Genomic DNA, 21,582 nt, shown 5'->3' with positions numbered 1-21,582 from the left:
ATTACAGCACCTTAAATAAGCACTTTCCCTAATACATTAAATTTATGTTGAGGGGAAAAGGGTTATACATGTGTTTATGTTATTGTCAAGTTGAAGCACACTCTTAAAAATAAAAAATATATATATAAAAAAAAAAAAATATATATATATATATATATATATATATATATATATATATATATATATATATATATATATGCTTATATAAATACTTATATAACTGATTTATATAACAACACATCCTTAAAAAAATAAGTAAAAAGTTATCCCATTCCTCCTATTCTTTTAAGAATTCTTCACTGAAAAGTTCTTTGGGGAACCAAAAATGGTTCCTCTGTGGCATCACTGTGACAACACGCTTATTTTTAAGAGTGTGCTTCAACTTGACAATAACATAAACACATGTATAACCCTTTTCCCCTCAACATAAATTTAATGTATTAGGGAAAGTGCTTATTTAAGGTGCTGTAATTGGTCAGAATGTGTTATTGAAATAAAATAAAATAAACAAATAAAAAATAGGCCTAAAACATTTTAGCCAGAAACATTTTAGCTAGTTATTTTATTTTTTATTTTATTTTTTTAATTTTCGTTTAGTTTAACTTGATGTACTAAAATAACTAAAACTAAAACTGAAGTACAAATGAATAAAAACAACAACAATACTGCCTCAGGAGGAGGTAACTGAATATTATTTGAGTATATAATGTAAATCATAAGTAGTAGGCTATATCATGACTTCAAATAGAAGGTTATTTGGACTCTTAAATCATAATTAAAAATGTCTGATTGCCATTGCATTAGATAACAAAATATCCAAACAAATGTCTTCTGAAAACAAATGATTCACGCTTTTCAGTCCAAATACTTTCCGTACACATGCCGTTCAATAACTCCAGTGCGCAGGTGGCGCTGATCAGCCGCGCTTCTCCTTACGCAACCAAATCTACAATGTCCTGTACGGGGTTCCGTAGTTATTTTGTGATGAACAACTTCATGGGAGATATGCATTTGCTGATTGAGAGAAGTTAATGTAACAAGTCTAATTATTAACCCAGGTAAGCGTATTTCAAATATGAATATCTATGTGGTTTGAATCAAGAAAACATTTAACATTTTAAGCAACCGGCGCTGCAGCAATCTCGCTGTGTAAATAGCTTCGCTTTGGACAATATGTGTTTAGCCATAGAGAATAATCTCTTATCGGTACTTATGTGTGTACAGATTAACAGTTTCCTATTAATCTATTTATAACTGAATAAGAGTTATTGTAATACGATCAAATTAGTTAGGTTTTTTTAGTTCTAGGTTTTTCACTATATTGGTTATGACACGTCTTACAACAATGTGGTGTGATGATACCTGTATAGTGATAGTAAAACATGGTACTTTTGTACACACCATGGTATACTCTAGTATTGTCCCCAAAACATGATAAATGTCCCAAATCCATGGTATATTTCCATAATGCATGTTCAAAAGTATTAAAGTCACCATGGAATTAATTTTTTGTATATAGAACATTGCATCATAAATGATCATTATTTTTCAAAATTTTCTAAAAAGGTTACAGACTCGTAATCTTTTATCAGAATAACCTCCCCTCCCTCTTTCAGCATCATCTCTTCTCTGATGATGTGTTTACTGGCATGAGGGCGGGGCAACCTGTCACTCACATGACATCACAGCAGTAGCAAACCACAAGTCCTGCCCTACATTTTTTTTCTTGTTCCATAAAAACTTGTATATGATACATCACATTATGGAAGATTCGCAACTTCCGTTTCATTTGGACTTGTCTTTATTATGACGCATGTCTAGAAATACAATTATATATTTTTGTTGATCTTATGTTACTGACTTATTGATGTGTTTTCATATTTCTCATTTATACAGTTTGGCAGATGTTTGTATGTGCATTGATGGTGTAGTTTCTCTTCCACAGCAGAGATGAGTGATATTCGACATGCATTGCTGCGGCGTGATCCGCTGAGCGCGGCTAAAGAGGTTCTGTATCATCTGGACATCTCACTGGGCAGCGCTCTGCAGAGCTCCACGGGCCCCATGCCTGGATTAGAGAAGAGCACGGTGGAGCTGGTGGAGGAGTTCATCTTTCACGTCCCTAAAGACAGGAACATCCAGCCTAAGGTGAGGAACCGAAGCGTCAAGTCTGTTTTGACTAGGAGAAAACATGTATAATGGTAATACCATGGGAGGACCATGTAAATTCCATGCTAATATGGTGGTCAGATGCATATGAGTGAACTTTGAATGAAAAAGGATTGTGTGTGAATTGTGTATGTTTGACACAGAGGATGAGCTGCGTTCAAGAACTGCAACTGCTGGAGATCATGTGTAGTTACTTCCAGGAGCAGAGCAAAGACGCAATCCGACAGATCATTTTCTCCGCCCTCTTCAGTCTCCAAGGCAACAAGGCTGATGAGAGCCGCATGGCCATGCTTGGGAAGCTAGTTTCTATGGCGATAGCCGTGTGTCGGGTTCCCATACTAGAGTGTGCAGCCACCTGGCTCCAGGTGCGTGATGTGAAATTAGAGCATTTACTTTGATTTTGTGTCATTGTGCCTTGAGTTCAATGTTTTATGATTCATGATTTCTCTGGAACATGTTAACTGAATTGAATGGATAATTTGTTCAGAATGCTTATTGTGAGTTTCAGACCAGTAGTTGGCAATGTCACTTTGTAAAGAAACATTACGCGTAGACTGAACACATAATACTCATGCTCATGACGTCACTGTATTCACAAATACAAGTTTTTGTAGTTTACACAGACGATAATGGTATCGTTTTCAAAAACGTGCACTTTGTAACCCGTTTTCAAAAGTTTGCGTTTTCAGGCCCCCAAAATGCCATTGTCGTGTAAATGAATGGCCAAAATGCATAAAAAGGTTTTAGTTGTAAACGGTCTCTTAGAATTATTTGTACACTATTATTATAGTATTTATTGATATTTTGAATTGGCTTTTATTTTTATATTTTCAGTTTCATTTTGTTGTGTTTTTGTCATTTGCATTTTTTTTCTGTTTAGATTTACTTTAATTAATCTAGTAATTTTAGTACTTCAATTTCAACTTTTTTTTTTTTCAGTTTGTTTCCAAGGTAGCATTTCTAGTTTAAGTTTTTCATCTAATATTCATATTTTACTTCACCTTTATTTCAATTAACGAAGACCGTTTTTAATTTGTATATAATATATTTAATGGTTTTCAATTTTAGTTTACAATAACAACACTGGTCAAGGACATGCTAACCCCCTAAATTTTTATTCCCGTAATGCAAACTATTCTCAACAATTACACTACCGTTCAAAAGTTTGGGGGCAGTACGATTTTTTTAATGTTTTAAAAGAAGTATCTTCTGCTCACCAAGCCTGCATTTATTTGATTAAAAATACAAACAAAAACAATTCCAATTTAAAACAAATGTTTTCTATGTCAATATACAGTAAAGTGTAATTTATTCCTTTGATCAAAGCTGAATTTTCAGCATCATTACTCCAGTCTTCAGTGTCACATGATCCTTCAGAAATCATTCTAATATGATGATTTGATGCTCAAGAAACATTCATTATTATTATCAATGTTGAAAACAGTTGTGTACAAATTTTTTTCAAAATTCTTCGATGAATAGAAAGTTCAAAAGAACAGCATTTATTTAAAATAGAATATTTTCTAACATTATAATTGTCTTTACTGTAACTTTTGATCAGTTTAACTCATCCTTGATGAATAAAAGTATTGATTAATTTTATTTCTATCCCCCAAAAATAAAATTAAAATTCTTACTGACCCCAAACGTTTTGAACGGTAGTGTTTAATGTTACAAAAGATTTAGATTTCAGACAAATGCTGTTCTTTTGAACTTTCTATTCATCATAGCATCATGAAATAAAAATGTAAATAACTGTTTTCAATATTGATAATAATCATAAATGTTTCTTGAGCATCAAATCATCATATTAGATTGATTTCTGAAGGATCATGTGACACTGAAGACTGGAGTAATGATGCGGAAAATTCAGCTTTGATCACAGGAATAAATTACACTTTACTGTATATTGACATAGAAAACAGCTGTTTTAAATTGGAATAATATTTCACAATATTACTGTTTTTGTTTGTATTTTTAATCAAATAAATGCAGGCTTGGTGAGCAGAAGATACTTCTTTTAAAACATTAAAAAATCTTACTGACCCCAAACTTTTGAACGGGAGTGTATATATTAATAGTAATAAAATAATAATAATAATAATAATAATAATAATAAAATATTATTTAAATTGTATTTTTACATCATGGTAGTATTTATCATACTGTTATTAATATACACTCATTTAAAAAAAGAAGTATTACAATAAAAATATTTTAATAATATTGTATTACAGTACAGGGTTAATTTTCATAAAAATAATCTCTCAATCAAATTTTCCCCCCATTTTCTATATATATATATATATATATATATATTTTATATATTTTTATATATATATAATATAATTTATTTTTTTTATTTTTTTTTTTTTTTCACAAAATATAGGTCTGGTTTCACAGACAGGGCTTAGATTAAGCCAGGATTAGCCCTTCAATTAGGACATTTAAGCAGCTTTTATAAACATGCCTTAGAAAAAAAAATGGTGTGCATTTGAGACAAAACAATGACACTGACATGTAAGTGTACAAGGTTTCAGTTAAAACAGCTTTGTTTAGCGCACGTGAAACACTGGGTTTTTTTTTTTTTGGGGGGGGGGGGGGGGTAAAATATGACATGGATCACATTTCAAGCATGTATTTTATGTGTGTGGGTTTTTTTTGTTTAGCGCACGCACTCTGCGTGGTGTGTGCGTTTGGCTCAGGTGCTGATGGATGATTACTGTACACTGGTGCCGTGTGCCATCTCTACCCTGCAGAACATCTATTCAGCCAGTCCTCGCTTCTGCTGCCAGCTCATCACTGCAGTCACCGCACTCTATGACTTCTCCTCAGGTGTCCTTTTTATCACAAAAACTTTTTTTTCTGCTTCTACTTTATATTAAAATATAATATAAAATCTAAAATATTATTATAATATTAAAATGTAATTCTATAAAACTTTTTTTTTTTTATAAAAAATAAGCAATATTTATATATTTTATATAATATATACCCCCCCATATATCATATTTGATATTATCGTTTGTAGAAGAGTTGACTCCGCCCCCTGCGCTCTTGGAGATGCTGGTTGGTTGGATCACGGAGGATCCCAGACTGCTGCTCCTCACCTTCATCAACACGCCCCTCAATTCCAGCCTGCCGTTAGGTTGCCTAGAGATCACGCCTCTTTTGGGTCTGCTCCGCTGGTGTGTGAAAGCTCCATTAGCCTATCAGAGAGGCCGGAAGTTGGCTTTGACCAATGGTCATGGAGAAAGTGAAAAAGGAACAGCATATGAAGAGCTGTACTCTAAACTGCACCTCAGTGTTCTTCAAGTCTTTCTCATGCTGCAGGTGTTGTATTTCTTCAACTAGTACAATTTTGTGAGGCTTTGAGGATTCCACTCAGTATTAGAATATATAATGTGTTTTTATTTTAACTCCTGCAGGTCCACCTGACAGAACAGAATTTGATTGGCCGGCTAGCCGTGCTTCCTGTGGAGTCTGTTGCCGCGCTAGTAGAGGAAGTCAGCCGCCTCTGTGAGAAGCTCACATCCCTCTCTGCTGCCAATCATATCCAGCTGGCTCTGGATAGGCTGGCACAAGCTCTTCAGGTCGCCATGGCAACAGGAGCCCTTCTGTGTGCCAGAGGTAAGCGAGGTTTTCTGCACAATGGCCCGTTTGGTTTTTTATCTAATAAGAGCACCCTTTCAGTGATGTAATTTCCTGTATCGTCATTTATTCCTCAGAGGACCTGCGGACTTTGTGCTCCAGACTTCCTCACAACAAGTAAGTCACTGATCACAAAGGGAGAGACGTTCAGCATTCCATTATGGAATTCAATAAATGGCATAGTAAAAATACCATAAATATTATGGTTGTGTAAAATTATGTGTGTATATATATATATATATATATATATATATATATATACAGTACAGTCCAAAAGTTTGGAACCACTAAGATTTTTAATGTTTTTAAAAGAAGTTTCGTCTGCTCACCAAGGCTACATTTATTTAATTAAAAATACTGTAAAAAACAGTAATATTGTGAAATATTATTACAATTTAAAATAACTGTTTTCTATTTGAATATATTTCACAAAGTAATTTATTCCTGTGATGCAAAGCTGAATTTTCAGCATCATTACTCCAGTCTTCAGTGTCACATGATCCTTCAGAAATCATTCTAATATGCTGATCTGCTGCTCAAGAATAGAAAGTTCAAAAGAACAGCATTTATCTGAAATACAAAGCTTCTGTAGCATTATACACTACCGTTCAAAAGTTTGGGGTCAGTAAGAATTTTTATTTTTATTTTTTTGAAAAGAAATTAAAGAAATGAATACTTTTATTCAGCAAGGATGCATTAAATCAATCAAAAGTGGCAGTAAAGACATTTATAATGTTACAAAAGATTAGATTTCAGATAAACACTGTTCTTTTGAACTTTCTATTCATCAAATAATCCTGAAAAAAAAATATTGTACACAAATATTTTGTACAATTGTACACATTAAATGTTTCTTGAGCAGCAGATCAGCATATTAGAATGATTTCTGAAGGATCATGTGACACTGAAGACTGGAGTAATGATGCTGAAAATTCAGCTTTGCCATCACAGGAATAAATTACTTTGTGAAATATATTCAAATAGAAAACAGTTATTTTAAATTGTAATAATATTTCACAATATTACTGTTTTTTTTACAGTATTTTTAATTAAATAAATGTAGCCTTGGTGAGCAGACGAAACTTCTTTTAAAAACATTAAAATCTTAGTGGTTCCAAACTTTTGGACTGTACTGTGTATATATATATATATATATATATATATATATATATATATATATATATATATATATATATATATATATAATATGTAATTTTTTTTTTTTTTTTTTTTTTTTTTAAACAAACACACAAGTAAAAAAAAAAAGTTTTTCATGCTCGCCAAGGCTTGATTTATTTGATGAAAAAATACTGTAAAAACAGTAATGTTGCGTAATATTATTACAATTCAAAATAACTTTTCAATTTAACACATTTAAAAAAAAACGAAATACTGTATATTTATATTTGAATACAATAATTTATATAATTATATTGTTTTTTTATATTTATTATATATCACATTTTATTTAATAAAAAATATTTAGAATATATTTTCAAATGAAATATATTCATATTTTAATATAATATATATTATATTATAAATGTATAATATAATATTTCATAATATATTTTATTTAATTCCAGGAAAACAGTTGTGCTGCTAAATATTTATTTTAAATGTTTGTGACAATGTAAACAAGTTTGGTATTTTTGATCAATTTAATGCTTCCTTGCTGAATAAAAGCATACATTTTTCTTCTTAAAAAAATAAATAATACCCATTTACCCCAGACTTTTGAATGGTGGTGTATATACATATATATTTTTTTAAAGGTCCCGTTCTTCGCTTCAAACTTTAGTTAGTGTGTAATGTTGTTGTTAGAGTATAAATAAAATCTGTAAAATTTTAAAGCTCAAAGTTCAATGCCAAGCGAGATATTTTATTTAACAGAAGTCGCCTACATCGAACAGCCAGTTTGGACTACATCCCTCTACTTCCTTCTTTAATGACGTCACTAAAACGGTTTTTTGACTAACCTCCGCCCACAGGAATACACAAGAGTTGCGTTTGTAGAGTGTGTTTGTCGCCATGTCGTCGAAACGCTGTTATTTTCATCCCGCAGTCCAATCACCGGGTCTGATTCTGGCTCAAATTGATAGGGTAAAATTAAAGACATGTTTACAATAACACTGAGCGCATGCATTTCTATGTTATGGTAAGAGGCGTGACTTTTCCGGGCAAGGTTCGCTAAACTGCTGTCGAATCACAACACAGGAACCGCTGGCACAATCAGAACTCGTTACGTATTTTTGAAGGAGGGACGTCATAAAACAAGGAAGTCATCAGCCCGTTTTTATGACAGTGGAAACAGCGGTATACAGATAAGTAAATTATGTGAAAAATACTGTGTTTTTTTACACGCGAAACATGAACACATGTTATATTGCACACTATAAACACAATCAAAGCTTCAAAAAAACACGAAAAACGGGACCTTTAAGTATGATACTGATGAGATACATTTTTATAGCCACTCTTGTCCCTAGATATTGACATCTAGAAAAAAAAACAACATATCTCTCAATCACTAACAAAATGTTTGTTTATGAGCAGTGTGTAGTAACTGTTCGTTTTGTGTTGTAGTCTGTTACAGCTTGTGATGTCCGGTCCAGTGGTGCAGCCTCCACCTCACAGTGGACCCTTCCAGCCCAACATATACCCACACATCCACCCGGGTCGACCCTCCCCTCTATCTCCCCACAGCCCGCACCAGTCCGCCCTCCCCTCACCGCACAGCCCGCACCCCGTACTCTCACCGCACCCCACACATCCAGCGCTCTCCCCACATCGCCCGTTAACGGCCCACGCCGCACACCCTTCTCTCTCTCCACACGCCTTTCATCCTGCTGCCATGGCCTTTCCGTACCGGCCCATTCGTTAACCAGCAAACCAGGACTTTTGGACTACGCTCCTTCCTTTTGGGATGAGAACAAACTGTTTTTTGTTATGTTTTATATTGGATGATCTTCAAAACTCTTGGTTTGAAAAGTTCTTGTAGTCACATGGTTAGCTTGGCCAGATTGTATGGTCTTGCATATCACAAATTGGATATACATTGTGTCATTATTTCAGGTTTGATAAGGACTTTAAAAAGCGCTTGTACAGATGGAATGAGAAGTGTTATTTCAGCTAAAAAAGAAGTCATACCATCAAATATATTTTTGGAAAAGTGATCTTTGTGGTTATTTAATGGACAGTTTAAGTAGCAAATTAAACACTTTTTATACTTAGTGGAATTTTATTTTCCCCAAAGTGAAAATATTCCTGTTTGGTTTCAAAAAGGAATTAGTAACATAAAAAAAAAGCAGTTTAGTAAATACTTTTATTCTTCAAGCTAAAATTTGCATGTGAGTAGGTTGTTACAGATGTTGAGAATTTAAATTTAATTTTTTTTCATTTGCTAATAAAAATAAGAACATATTTATTATGTTTTACCTCTTTTCTGTGTTTAGCTCAGAATGTACAGTATCTATTCTTATGGTTTTGAACTCATACTTGTAAAGTATACTTCATATCCTTTACTAGCACAATGCAAAAATATCAAATCAATCGTAATATATTTCATGTTTATTATACAGCAGTGTGTAGCAGGTTTTTGCCACACAATTAACCTTCAACTGTCACCCCCCCCTTTTTGAGCATATAGTTGTGTTCCAAATTTGAAGTCGACATCACAAAAATTAAAGTTCCCATGAGATTTTCTTTAGGCGCTGTACCAAAAATACCCACTAGGTGTCACTCACATTCCACTGAATTTTGTTTGATGCACTTCTGTAACAAATATATACATTTTTATCCAAATATTACTTCTATCACAAAATATGCCAAATCACCAAATATGGAACCTTGAGACACAGACCTTTCTGATAATATGACGTGTTTTGTCAAGATTCAAAAATTTTTTAAATATGAAGTAGTTAGAACGTGACTCGGTATCAGCCGACGCTGTTCACGTGAACAGTACAAAAAGTAATTTTGTCACTTCATAACTTTAAGGTTGAACCACTGCAGTCATATCAACTATTTTTACAATGTCTTTAGTACCTTTCTGGACCTTGAAAGTTGTGGTTAAATTGCTGTCTATGGAAGAGTCAGATAGCTCTCGGATTTCATCAAAAATATCTTATTTGTGTTCTGAAGATGAACAAAGGACTTGTGGGTTTGGAGCAATATGAGGGTGAGTAATTAATGACAGAATTTTCATTTTTGGGTGAACTAACCCTTTAAGCCACTTTAAACAGTTAAGCTACACTGTTGCATTAACTTATTTCACTTCAGCAGTTAACTATTGCATCAGTTTAATTTAAGCAAAAATGAAATACCTTTAGTCCCTTTGATCTGATGTCTTTTAATTCCCTCTAATGAAAATTAGACCTGAATCGTTGAACCTTCACCCCTAATTTTAGTTATTCAAGTCCACACTTGTCTTTATTAATCACATTTGCTTCTGATAAAAAAAAAAAAAAAAAAAAAAAAAAAAAAAAAATATATATATATATATATATATATATATATATATATATATATATATATATATATATATATATATATATATATATATATATATATATAAAATACAATTTAAGTTTATAATATATATTGTCCAGTATTGACTTGATTTAAGGCACAGAAGTTCAGGCATGACACCAGCACCAATCAGTTCTTTAAACCTAAAAAAATTTATCAGATTACATTTAAAATAAACACATACACATGTACTGTATGTACAGGTTTATCCAGAACCTGTCATGATGTACGATCACAAAGACAATAATGGCATGGGCTTGTCAAGTGAGACTTCCGTTCATAGTTTCACAGTTCTTGGATGTTGTAGTCTTCATTCTGGATGTCAGAGGTCATGCTTAGGGTCTCAGCTGAAGAAGAGCTCCTTGCAGATCCGTTGTGTGTCCTCGGGTGACTTGACCTCATGACCGATTGTCCTGGGGTCCGCAAAGATTTCATAATCGTTTCCTCCCTGTTTGGGGAAAAAATACCATCACAAACCTGCCTAATTCAAGCAAGTTTGGGACTTCTTTATGATGTGCATACTATATGTGCAGGACTACTGGACTCACAGGCATTGTTTTGTCGCCAAAGAAATGGATGCTTTGGTATGAGTCTTTCTCCACAATTCCCAGACAGTAGCGCTTATCCCAGCCCTCTGGAAACACATCAAAGCTGATCTGCCCACCTGCAGAAAACACACATATTAAAACATTATGTATATATTTTATATATACTACACAACAATACAAACGTATTAATGGCTAGACAACCACATATACACAATGCTACTTACCAATGGAGAAAGCTAGTCCTTTCCCAGCAAACTCTTCTCTTAAAACGGAGACAAACTTTTCTCTGATTTTCTCCTTCTGCATAAAAATAATGTAAAAAACAGAAGTTAATCAACCTTTAAAGGGTTAGTTCACCCAAAAATGAAAATAATGTCCTTTATTACTCACCCTCATGTCGTTCTACACCCATAAGACCTTCGTTCATCTTCGGAACACAAATTAAGATTGTTGATGAAATCCGATGGCTCAGTGCGCCCTGCATTGCTGGCAATGTTATTGCATCTCTCGAGATCCATAAAGGTGCTAAAACATATTTGAAACAGTTAATGTGAGTTTAGTGGTTCTATCTTAATATTATAAAGCGTCAAGAATACTTTTTGTGCGCCAAAAAAACAAAATAACGACTTTTTGACTATCCACATGGGCCGATTTCAAAACACTGCTTCAGTGCTTTACGAATCGAAGCAGTGAATCGGAGCGCCAAAGTTACGTGATTTCAGCAGTTTAGCCATTTCGTAGGAGATCTGAATCACTAATTCGAAACAAAAGATTCATAAAGCTCAGAAGCTCCATGAAGTAGTGTTTTGAAATCGGCCCATATAGATATTGTTGAAAATTCGTTATTTTGTTTTTTTGGCGCACAAAAAGTATTCTTGTCACTTTATAATATTAATATTGAACCACTGTACTCACATGAACTGATTTAAATATGTTTTTAGTACCTTTATGGATCTTCAGAGGTTCAGTAACATGAGTCATCGGATTTCATCAAAATATCTTCATTTGTGTTCTGAAGATGAACGAAGGTCTTACGGGCGTAGAACGGCATGAGGGTGAGTAATAAATGACATTATTTTCATTTTTGGGTGAACTAACCCTTTAATGACTTCCTTTAAAAAGACAATGGCATGTGTTGATGAATGCTTATAAAAAATTACCTTATCAAGTTCAAAGAATTCGATTCTTTCCTGTTGGCTACAGCTTCGACCAACTGGGGAGACGTTCAGCATTCCATTACGGAATTCAATAAATGTGCCTCTGAAATGACAGTAAAAATACCATAAACATTATGGTAGCATGAAAAACAATTGGTGTTGTGTGTGTATATATATATATATATATATATATATATATATATATATATATATTTATTAATTAATTATTTTTTGACAAAAACGCAGCAAAATATACTATCACAATTTAAAACAATTATATTTTTATTACTTTTTTCCCCCATTTTAAAACTTAATTAATTCCTGTGATGGCAAAGCTGAATTTATAGCTGAATTACTCAGTGTCACATGACCTTTGTGACATTACAAATGTCTTTACTGTCACTTGTGATCAATTTCGTCCACCCCTCCCTCCCTCTCTCTCTCTCTCTCTCTCTCACTACACACACATATATATTATATATATACTGTAATGACATGATCACAGTTTTAAACAGCTTTTAATACCGTTACTGGTGTTAAATATTTTTTTCCCTAAAACAAATTTTAGAGCAATACAGTAAAGCAAAATGTTTTTCCCCATGCAATTACAGATGTCATGTCATTATAGCCTTACCTCTTCTTGGGTAGTTTTACCTTTGAAAGGTAATTGAGGCAGAAATTGATGAAATCCTGTAAAATGTCCTCTCCCAGGTATGCTTGAATACTCTGATTAAAAAAAGAAATGAAAAATATGAAAAAGGAAAAGCAACTTGTATAATGTTCTGGCCAGTATGTGAGAGAGTCTGTGAGCATATTACACAGTAAACAGAGAATCAAAACTACCTGCACAGAGTGCAGCTGCCCAAACCTATATGCTACCAAACCGTTCTCAGCAAACACATAATCCACTCTATCAATCACTGTAAAACAAGAAACATTTTAATTACTCCAAAGGAAACATGTACACTATAAATTAACTGAATTTTTTTCTTATATACTTGCATGTGTATTTTAACTATTTGTTATACACACCATCATCACCCAACTGCTCTTTGATTTTGTCCAAATCGGATCCTCCAACCACCCCGACTCTCACACGCTGTCTCAGTTCAGTCAAGAACTGATGCATGTCAGGAGTAGCTTTCTAAAGACAGAAACATACACAGGCAAAGAGGTAACTAATTCATTCCATTAAGCACACCATTATAAAATGGTTTTAATGTTTAAATTTAGCTGAAAATCCATTAAATTGTCTTGTATACATTTTAAAAGTGCTGGGTGGTATCGCAGTATATCACAGTATATTTTCTTTTCATGACTGAACCTTTATATAAGTTTATAGTGGCTTATTTTAACATCAGGATATAAAAACATTGTAATGTCAAATACAAATTTACTCTCAGAAATAAAGGTAATCAAATCAATTCATAAAACTAAATGTAATCAAATGAAAATTGAATAAATCCTTTTATTTTTGGCAAGTTTACTGTTTAAATTAAAACATAAAAGCATGCGTGATATTCTTTAAAAAATGTTTTATTAAATTGTATTATTATTAATACTTTAAGAAGTACATTCTGCTGTGCGATGGATATGTTTTTTGTTACTTTAATATTTTTGGACTTATGAAATTCAAGGTAAAGCTGAACTATTCTTGAATCAGTGTCAATAAACAGCAGGAACCCTTTTTCTCAACTTACTCAATATAGTGCAACAACAATTGAATTTCCGCACAAATTTTTAAAACCGAAACAGTTCATTCTTTGGGTTGAAATGCATGTAAAATTTACAATCTTTCATTTCATAAGCCATTTAAATCGGGTGCCACAGCAAACTTCCAAATATGCCTCAAGGTTGCTTTTTTATAGAAAAGTATGATATTTCTTCCTTCTTTGAGAGAAAAAACAAAACAAAACAAACAAAAAAACAGGATATACTGGATATATGGTGTATTCCAATTTTAAAAGTGTGAATTTCTAGTCCTGGAAAAGTCATGTAAATTATCTTATCATGTTTATACATTTTGTTTAGTTATGCCAAGCTCTAAAACATTTTATCAGGTAGAAATTGTGAGACATTTTTAAATCCTTAATTCTTATCCAGAAAATCAAGAAAAACTGGAAAAGTCATGTTGCCATTGAATATAGTTGTGGACAATGGAGGGCCTTGAAGTCAAAAAGGTTGAAAACCACAGATGTTAAAACAAGATTTTTTTTTAGATTAGTTAAATTAGTTCATAATAACTACATATGACGTCTAATGTTTACATGTAAAATATATCTTCACCACCACAAGCAGACTAAAAATAGTACATGGAGAATGAACATTATCTTTAATAGACATATATGACTGTCTGTCATTAAGGATGTGCCAAGAAAGAATTAACGATGACATTATTTTGTATTACAACCTCAAAACTGCATTCACAATACATATTTGACTTTATAAAAACACATTTACACAGATCATCATTCAGTTTCATCCATTTACTGTCGTCACTTTCATTTCAAAAGCAGTTTTCAATGAATCACTAAATGGTAGTAAATCCATCATCATTACACTCGGACCCATATCTCATGAGATATGAAAAGATTAACTAGTTAATAATAATAACAAGTCAAGCTAATCACTTCTGCTTTAGTCCCTCACCTGGCGAGCTGCTGTCAAAGTCCCGTCTACATCAAACAGACACAGTGTTGTCAGGTCCACGGTTGAACTGGCCATTGTATGATCTGCAAACTTTATAAATCAGTGTTTGATCCGTATACAGTTTTACAAAGACCGCCAGCAGGAGAGTTTCGGTTCATCCATTCAGCAGTGCAACGTCACAACTTCCGTGTTGTCGGAAGCGCGTGAGTTGTACGTCAGACTCACCCTGCACGTGCTCATGAACCGACAGCAATCGGAACAACAACATTAGTGCTTGTGTTATTGCTTTTATGCAGCAGTTCAATAAACAAGAAGTGTACGCGGTACATTGTGGTATTTTTAGTGCGTGTTAGATCAACTAATTCAAATTCCGATGTAAGACTGGCATATAGAATGAGTGAATCTATTCCGCCCAGCCATACAGATGGCGCTGTTGTGTAGTTGAGCGAACCTCACACGAAGTAGCGGCTTCTCAACCAACGAAAACAAAATTGCAGCAAGTTCAAACCGGAGACTCAAGCGCCAAGAGTGTGAAGAGTGAGTTACGGGCTTTCTATCCCTAACCGTATATTTTAATTTGAAAGAAAGACGCGTATGTTGTTGTATGTTCATTAGGTCTGCGGTTTATTCTGTGAACAAAGTCGTTGTATTGACGGATATATATTTTGAGGTAACGTTAGCTGAACGGTTGCTAACTTGAACTGAACTGAAGCGTGTGTCATTTAACTTACGTGTATTAATATTCACCTCATGAATACATATTTGAAGGTTGTGTTAATGAGTGATTTAATTGATTATGACCAGTTTTAAGTTTAAGTGCTTAAGTATTTTTTTCTCTAGGAAATGGCAATACCATGTTTTGGACCGTGAACCATGAGAGTACCATAGTATTCTTTGAAATACCCTATATGATATACATTTTAAAGGCCTTTTCACAGTAGAGTCCTCTTTAAAAGAACCGAGCTCAGACCACCTAAGTGAACCTAGTGAAAAAGGACACAGTGGAGATGTTTCCACTCTCAGTAATTGTGTGTAAAGTGAGCAAGTGTTATTTTTTAAAACATCAGCCCATTTTAATTAAGAAAATAAATAAATAAATAAAAACAAGACATTATTTTGGACATTATGAAAGTTGGTAATTGATAACGAAAATATACCTTATTCTTTACCATAAACCTTCAGGTGTACTTACATTTTTCAATATTTAAATAATCAACTGCCCTAATGTTTATAGCATCCTAAAGGGGTACAGAATACCTCCTTACTAACTTAAACTGAAATAACCACAGAACTGGCCATTATTTTACATGTATTGGTATCGTTTCATTTTTGTTTTGAATAGTGGGTTTCTTGAGGATATGTAAGATATTATAAATGTTTTTTTTTTCAATATACTTTTATACAAATAAATTTTTTTCTAACTGTCAAGGAGGCTGTCAAGACTTTGTCAATATGGATGATATAGAGGATGACACCACAATCTTCTCAACGCTAAAATCTTTCAAGAGTTTGATATCGTGTCCAGATCGCTCTTTGCTGGAGACAGAGCCAGCCTATGGACGAAGTGACCTTCAGAAGCTCTATACTAAACGAGTGGAGGCAAGTCACAGACTCACATATTTTTATGGATATATCTAAATGTCACGTCAGTGATCTCGTAAATGTGATATGTCTTTTAATCTCTTATAGTATGTGTAGAGCAGATTACTGAATTTGTTGTTGTGCACGGTAGTTGGAGGAAGCTGCTGAGCGTGTTCGTTCCCACACCAGCCTGCTGCAGCTCACTCAAGAGAAACAACAGATGGAGCTCAGTCACAAACGGGCCCGTATAGAGCTGGAGAAAGAGGCACACAGCAGCTCCAGAGACTTACAGGTGAGTGATAGATGGGATAGTGCTGAAAATCATGCGTTCTATTGCAGGGTTTTCTTTTATTGTCCTCTCAGGCCTTATTCTAAATATATTCCTGCAATATGGGGGAAAACAAGCAGTCTAAAACAAGGTTTAAAATACACTGCAGACAAAAACCCATTAGAATGTGATTTGGTGCATTCAAGGCTAGATTGGCCAGTGTCTGCTGTGGGAAAAAAACTAATTTGACCTGTGTTTGTGTGTGTATGCGTCTGTCCGATTACATTTACAGAGGGAAATTGACCGTAACAGAGAGTTACTGATGAAGATCAGACGTCTGGAAGAAAGAGAAGGGAAAGCAAATCAAGCTCTTAATGAACAAATGGAAAACAACAAGGCTTTAAAGCGTGACCTTGAGGAACTCCACAAGAAAGCAAATGAAAAGGACAGCAAACTTGCAGAGGCGGACCAGGTGTGTGTTCATGTATCTTTTAGAGAGGAAAAAAATGCTCCCATAAAATTGATTGCATGATAATGAATAATTGCATTATTATTTCCTATTGGAACATGAGACTAGAGTGAAATATCTAAGGTTGTAATTGTTTTTCAGTAGCCGGTTTGTTACTTGCAAGTGCTAGTCAGTTCCAATTCTTGTGATCATTTTATTGGACAAAAAAACTGGCATGCACCACTGCGAATATGAACATGTTTTAATAAGACTAGGGCTGCACGATTAATCGCATGCTATTCTCACGCGCATTTCGTCAGTAAAGCCGGTTCCCTGATTACCGCTAAATCGCCATCACCTGTTTTTAAACGCAGCGCCTTTTAATAGACGGAGCCGTAGTTCACGGACAAGCCACGCAATATCGCGTTCATTATCGCAGGCGATTCATCTGCGATATGAACGCGATATTGCGTGGCTTTTCAGTGACCTACGGCTCTGTCTATTAAATGCCGCTTCATTTGAAAGCAGGTGATGGCGATTTAGCGGTAATCAGGGAACCGGCTTTACTGACGAAATGCGCGTGAGAATAGCATGCGATTAATCGTGCAGCCCTAAATAAGACTTTAATAATTATTTATTTGATTTGATTTGATGGGGATGATACAGAATAACATTTTTACCAATTCATGCAGCGGATGCACTGAATTTTCAGCAGCCATTCCTTTAGTTTCCAGTGTCACATGATCCTTCAGAAATCATTCTAATATGTTGATTTGCTGCTCAAGAAACATTTTTTATTATTAATAATGTTGAAAACAATTGTGCTGCTTAATATTTTTGTGGAAACCATGATGCATATTTTTCAGAATTCTTTGGTTAGAAAGTTCAAAAGAATAGAATAGAAATAGAAGTCAAGAAGTCTTTACTGTCACGTTTGATCGATTTAATGCGTCCTTGATGAATAAAAGTATTAATTTAAAAAATCCCCTTTGAGTGGTGGTGTGCATAAACAAAAATAAAACAGCGTAATGACAATTGGTCTTCGGAAATCTGATATTGTTTAAACCAACTTTTGTTGAGGTGTTTAAAGTATTTTGTTCATTTTAGATGATCAGTGAGTTGAAAGACGAAACACGAAGGCTCAGTCAACAGATCCAGATTCAGGAGTCCAAATTCTCCACCCAGAATCTGGAGATCCAGGCCCTGCAGGAACAACTGGATGTGCAGCGCAAGTATGTACTCACATACAACACAAATACACACTAGGAGCGTTCGCACCGGAGGAACGTTTTCATAGTTCCAATGAATACTGGGGGAAGTAGCTGTTCGTGTGTTCGCTCAGCAGGAATTGGAAATGATTTCAGATATAGGAATGCCTTTTGAAGGGACTAAATTAGCTTGTACTTCAGAGTAGGGTCTAACCCAGCACAATAGAACTACCAGTGACATAAGTGTACGTTGTTTGGCCGAACTCATGTCATGAAACACGGCACCCTCCATTTTTTTAAAAAATTTGTAAACACAAATGTACATATATTTACTCCACTTATGTGGAAAAGAACATAGATAGACCAAAGGTGAAGTCCAGGCACTTCTTAACTTTTATGCTACAATGATGTTGATTTTGTTGAATCCTGCACTTAAGTGACAACACTGTCAGCCGGCTTTCGTCACTTCAGAGTTCCCACTGGCAGTGTGAATGCAACCAGGAAAATGGCCCTAGGGGAAAATTTAGTCCTCGGGGTTTGCCCTGGTGGCTAGTTCCTATAACTACCCAATGCAAAGCTCCTGTTTTCGCTTACATTATCTCTTAAATACATATACAAATGTACTATATTGTTTTTGCATCTGATGCTAATAGGAAGTTCCAGGACATCAGTCAGAGGTACCAAAATCTCCAGTCATCTCATTCCACCAGCACAGAGAGTGAACTCAAGATGAAGGTAATACTATTGATCTAAAGTTTAAATTTCTATGAAGTTTGGAGCACTAAGACATGTCAGAAGTAGCCACTTCGGTACCAAGTCAGTAGTAAAAAAAAAAATCACTCTCTTATTTTGCATCATGAAATTGCCTTTTATTTGTAACCCAGTCCCTCTTATTGGTGCTGTCCATCTACAGGAGTTGGAGAGGCGTTTGGCTCTTCAGGAGCAAGACGCTGTGATTGTGAAGAACATGAAATCTGAAGTGACCAGGCTGCCTGAACTGGAGCGGGAAATGAAACGTCTGCGGGAGGAAAACTCTTTCTTAAGGTGTCAACATTGTCATCATCAAACTTTTTCTATGATGGATGCATACCTAAATCATTATTTAAACTATCATAATTTCAATCATCTATCAATTTCCTTTTCAGAGAGACAAAGGAGAACAGTAGTCTTCTGAAAGAAGAGACTGAGGGGTTGAGGAGGAAGTTGGAGAGAATGGAGAGAGTGATGGAGGAGAAACTCAAAGTGGAGTTGGAGAAAGAGGTAAACAAACAGGTCATTGAGCATTTAGTATAATTTTCCTTTGAAAGGAAATTATACCTATGGGTGATGATCGTGGCCTAAAATTGCTCTTGAATGAAAAATTCAGTATAAGTTCTAGAAAATTATTTCTTAATTGCCAGTTTTTGCTCTGCAGATGCTATGCTATAGAGCTGCACAATTCTGGATCAATTTTTTGTTTCAAATAGAGATCACGATTCTGAACAGGCAACTAGACAAAATAACATGTAATTTACTAGAGGGTCTGACAAAATGTTAATTTTGCAGTCTATTTAAAAAAAATGTTTAATTTGAATTATTTTTAAAAAATTATTAATTAATATTTTTTTTTTTTTTTTTTTTTTTAATAAATAAATCTTCTAGAAACTGGAGCGTGAGCTGCAGGCTTGGGAAAATATTGGCCAGGCTACAGGACTTAATATTAGGTAAGTATTTTCTAATATTTTTTAAAAATAGATTTTTGTGGAAATATTACATTAAAAGCCTGATAGATTGCTGACATTCAGTATATGAAGCCATATGTGATGGTATAGTTATTGTAGTAAGCACATTTGAATTTTATGAAACCTAAATCAATTGTTTTGGGTGATATGGTGATTACAAAGCCACCAGAGGGCGCTCAGATCTTAAGAAACAGGCTGTTTCTCTCTTGTCTGCACCTGTGTAGGTCTATTAACTTGTATTAGGTCAGTCACTGCTATTGGTCGTAAATTCTACATGCTCTCTGTTTCTGCAGTGCTTTCAAGGTCAGCTTGTTGTATATCCTGAAACAGTGGCTGATGTGTAGAGTAGTTTGTGTGTTTGCATATGCATGTGTTCTATTGATCGTGTGAGGTGCAGATGTGCTTTGTCAGTCATGTGGAAAGATGTAAACATTGTCTGTTTAATGGCTTATGGGGATTTGGTGGAGCACACACACAGTGGTCTTGAAGTAAACCTCACAATGACAAATATTGAGTCTCTTATTAGTCAGTCTCTGTCCTAAAACATCAGACATCAGAGCAAGTGACTGATCTTATCTGTTTAATCCGTTTCCAATATTTAATTGTATTATTTATGAGTATCTAAACATCTGCTGATTAGAAATTGGACAGACGAATAGTTCCAAACCCATATGAATTTGTCTGGAACACAAAAGGTGACATTTTGAATAATGTTCTAGTCACTTTTTTTTCTGAGATCATTATGAATGGACCAGAGCTTCAAAAAGCTTAAAAAAAGATGCAAAAAAAACCCCATACGATAGCTTCGTGTGAGGAACAGCAAATTTTGGGCTTGGTTACACCTGGTCACCTTCATGTATTTTTAATCAGATAGCTGTCCACTTTGTTAAAATTGTTGCATTTACACTTAGCCAAATCAATGTGTCACCGCAAAACGAATTTAAATCTGATCTTCAATTCCTGAGCCATATGCAAATTCAGTGGAGTTCACTTCAACGAAAGCAACAGATATGAGCTTCATTTTATTTATCATCAGCAAGGACTGCAATAAGAAAGAGAGTGACATCAGCACTGGTAAGATCATTTAGAGTCACTACTTTTAATGAAGATGATTGTGTGTTGAGCGTCTGGATGCAGCACCAAATTTTCAGTTTCATTTGTGACTTTTTCTATGTTAGCTTGCTGGGTAGGCTGCTCATCTGCAGCGGGTCATATCTGCCGCAATGCATTTTGCAGTAGCACTGTCATATCTGGCACTATACCTACCTGAGCCAGTAGCCTATAACATGCTCCCACTTGTTTATTTTTTTGGGAGGAGTAAAATTTACATCTGTGGTTTCAACAACCAGATGCATTTATACTTGTCCAGTTTTATCTGGAATGTGTCTCAAATCACCTCCTGAAGTGGTTTGAGTGATCAGATTTAAATCCGAAAGTGTTTTGAAGGGCATTTACAGCTGGTCTTTTCAAGAATGGATAGCTATCCAATCAGAGAAAATTCATGAAGTGACCAGGTATAAACATGCTTTGTTCATGAACTAATTATTTCAGTGAACAAATCATCAGTGAGGGGAAGAATAACAAGCTAAATTGATTTGTTTTTCACACAAAGCTATCGTATGACTTCAGAAGACCTGACATAAAGATTTTCA

At 34.4% G+C, this 21,582-nt stretch overlaps 3 protein-coding genes across 5 annotated transcripts in view; 2 read left to right on the top strand and 1 right to left on the bottom strand.

Moving 5' to 3' along the window:
• The first annotated feature begins 903 nt into the window (after positions 1-903).
• ints15 (integrator complex subunit 15) lies at positions 904-9,247 on the top strand. The gene is made up of 8 exons (XM_048197835.1): positions 904-1,058; positions 1,946-2,148; positions 2,313-2,534; positions 4,839-5,004; positions 5,201-5,502; positions 5,598-5,799; positions 5,898-5,937; positions 8,407-9,247. The coding sequence occupies exons 2-8, from the start codon at positions 1,951-1,953 to the stop codon at positions 8,702-8,704; spliced, it is 1,428 nt and encodes a 475-aa protein (XP_048053792.1). The 5' UTR covers positions 904-1,058; positions 1,946-1,950; the 3' UTR covers positions 8,705-9,247.
• Positions 9,248-10,483: 1,236 nt separating this feature from the next.
• On the bottom strand, positions 10,484-14,912 carry pmm2 (phosphomannomutase 2). The gene is made up of 8 exons (XM_048197834.1): positions 14,705-14,912; positions 13,088-13,199; positions 12,899-12,975; positions 12,690-12,781; positions 12,059-12,158; positions 11,123-11,198; positions 10,899-11,014; positions 10,484-10,798 (listed from the first exon to the last, which is right to left on the bottom strand). Exons 1-8 carry the CDS (start codon positions 14,777-14,779, stop codon positions 10,694-10,696), a joined length of 753 nt encoding a protein of 250 aa, XP_048053791.1. The 5' UTR covers positions 14,780-14,912; the 3' UTR covers positions 10,484-10,693.
• Positions 14,913-15,005: 93 nt separating this feature from the next.
• Positions 15,006-21,582, top strand: part of mad1l1 (mitotic arrest deficient 1 like 1) — an 83,866-nt gene continuing 77,289 nt past the window's right edge. For 2 of the 3 annotated variants that reach the window (XM_048197833.1, XM_048197831.1), the window contains exons 1-9: positions 15,006-15,241; positions 16,134-16,303; positions 16,437-16,577; positions 16,846-17,025; positions 18,109-18,233; positions 18,863-18,944; positions 19,123-19,253; positions 19,355-19,469; positions 19,851-19,912. In XM_048197833.1, coding sequence (XP_048053790.1) covers positions 16,157-16,303; positions 16,437-16,577; positions 16,846-17,025; positions 18,109-18,233; positions 18,863-18,944; positions 19,123-19,253; positions 19,355-19,469; positions 19,851-19,912 — 983 coding nt within the window. In that variant the 5' untranslated portion in view covers positions 15,006-15,241; positions 16,134-16,156. Of the gene's footprint in view, positions 15,375-16,133; positions 16,304-16,436; positions 16,578-16,845; positions 17,026-18,108; positions 18,234-18,862; positions 18,945-19,122; positions 19,254-19,354; positions 19,470-19,850; positions 19,913-21,582 lie in introns of all 3 variants that reach the window. The other variant, XM_048197832.1, reaches the window with a different exon arrangement.

The sequence above is a fragment of the Megalobrama amblycephala genome, linkage group LG7 (genome assembly GCF_018812025.1).
Source record: "Megalobrama amblycephala isolate DHTTF-2021 linkage group LG7, ASM1881202v1, whole genome shotgun sequence".
Taxonomy (NCBI): Eukaryota; Metazoa; Chordata; class Actinopteri; order Cypriniformes; family Xenocyprididae; genus Megalobrama; species Megalobrama amblycephala.
Note: the sequence above shows the minus strand (reverse complement) of the source record. Positions and strands in the feature narration are given on the sequence as shown.